The following is a 1,279-nucleotide window of genomic DNA, read 5'->3' on the forward strand; positions in this document are numbered from 1 at the left end:
TGCCTGGATCGTTGTACTGGAGGAGCTAGCAGTGCCGTACTGATATCCTCCTCAACACTCTCTAGAATCAAGCGTCTCGGGCCTAGCTGTCCCGTCAAAGGCCTGTACTGATCTGTACTGCTCTCTGATAGGTAAACCCTGGGAGTCCTTCTCCTGCGGATGGGTATGTTATAGGAAGCTCCTGAACTTGGTATTTTTTCTCGGTACATTTCAACAAACTAGTAAGTACTAAGCGCAAGTATGGCGCTTAGGGTTAGTGCACAGTAAAAATAAATCATAGACTAAAAATAAATTGAAATAAAAATTAAAAATTAAAAAGGATAAGCAAGGGGTGCCTCCCAAGAGCACTTTGTTTATCAAGTAGTTACAGCTCGACTTTTCTGGCATGTCTTCAGAATGGATCAAGGGAGAAGAGATATTCCTCCCTGTTGTGGTCTTCCGGATAGGCTTATTTCCTGTAGGCCCTTCTAGTTCTACGGCTCCATGCAGAAAAGTGTGTATTACTTTAAATGGTCCACTCCATCGTAATATGAATTTACCAGCGAATTTCTTGAATAGAGAATTGAAGAGTAGAATTTTATCTCCAGGAGCGAAATTTGTTGGTATCAGTTTAACATCGTGTGTTAGCTTCGTCCGTTCCTTGTAGATATATGACATCTCATATGATTGGTCTCTTAATTCAGCGAGTTCATTCATCTGCATCTTTTGATGCCTAGCGGTTACGGAAGGATCGAGGTTACATGTTTTCAGTGCCCAGAGATCTTTGTATTCGAGTTCTAGCGGAAGGTGACAGGCTTTTCCATAGATCATGCGGTAGGGTGTAGTTTATTAAGGATTCTTGTAAGTAGTCCGGAATGCCCACAGAGCATCATCTAGTTTTTCGTCCCATTTATTTCCATGATGGGTTCGTTCTAGAATTCTTTTGAGTGCTCTGTTAGTAACTTATACCTGCCCGTTGGTCTGCGGATTATAGGCAGTGGACATCTTGTGGGTAACTTCGTATTGTTGCATCACTTTCATGAATTGAGTATTACAGAAGTGTGTACCTCTATCACTTATTATAGCGCGGGGAGCTCCAAATCCACAGAAGAGTCTTTTCAAGAAGTTGGTGACGACCTTGGCATCATTGGTTGGAAATGCTTGTGCTTCGACCCATCTGGAGACGTAATCTACTGCTACGAGGACGTATTCTTTTCCATTAGACTTGGAGAATGGCCCCATAAAGTCTAATCCCCATATATCAAAGATTTCCAAGCTTGGATATTAGTCTGAGGCATCT

The 1,279-nt window shown here is 42.1% G+C and overlaps 1 protein-coding gene across 1 annotated transcript; it reads right to left on the minus strand.

Moving 5' to 3' along the window:
- Positions 1 to 228: 228 nt before the first annotated feature.
- On the minus strand, positions 229 to 702 carry LOC139854952 (uncharacterized). Its single transcript, XM_071844222.1, has 2 exons — positions 369 to 702; positions 229 to 281 (listed from the first exon to the last, which is right to left on the minus strand). The coding sequence occupies exons 1-2, from the start codon at positions 700 to 702 to the stop codon at positions 229 to 231; spliced, it is 387 nt and encodes a 128-aa protein (XP_071700323.1).
- Between the last annotated feature and the right edge of the window lie 577 nt (positions 703 to 1,279).

This window comes from Rutidosis leptorrhynchoides, chromosome 6, assembly GCF_046630445.1.
Source record: "Rutidosis leptorrhynchoides isolate AG116_Rl617_1_P2 chromosome 6, CSIRO_AGI_Rlap_v1, whole genome shotgun sequence".
NCBI lineage: Eukaryota > Viridiplantae > Streptophyta > Magnoliopsida > Asterales > Asteraceae > Rutidosis > Rutidosis leptorrhynchoides.

Coding starts and splice junctions, on each gene's coding strand:
- LOC139854952 (XM_071844222.1), bottom strand. CDS start 702: ATGCAGATGAATGAACTCGCTGAATTAAGAGACCAATCATATGAGATG. Junction 282..368: donor CATGCCAGAAAAGTCGAGCT/GTAACTACTTGA, acceptor ATTTATTTTTAG/TCTATGATTTATTTTTACTG.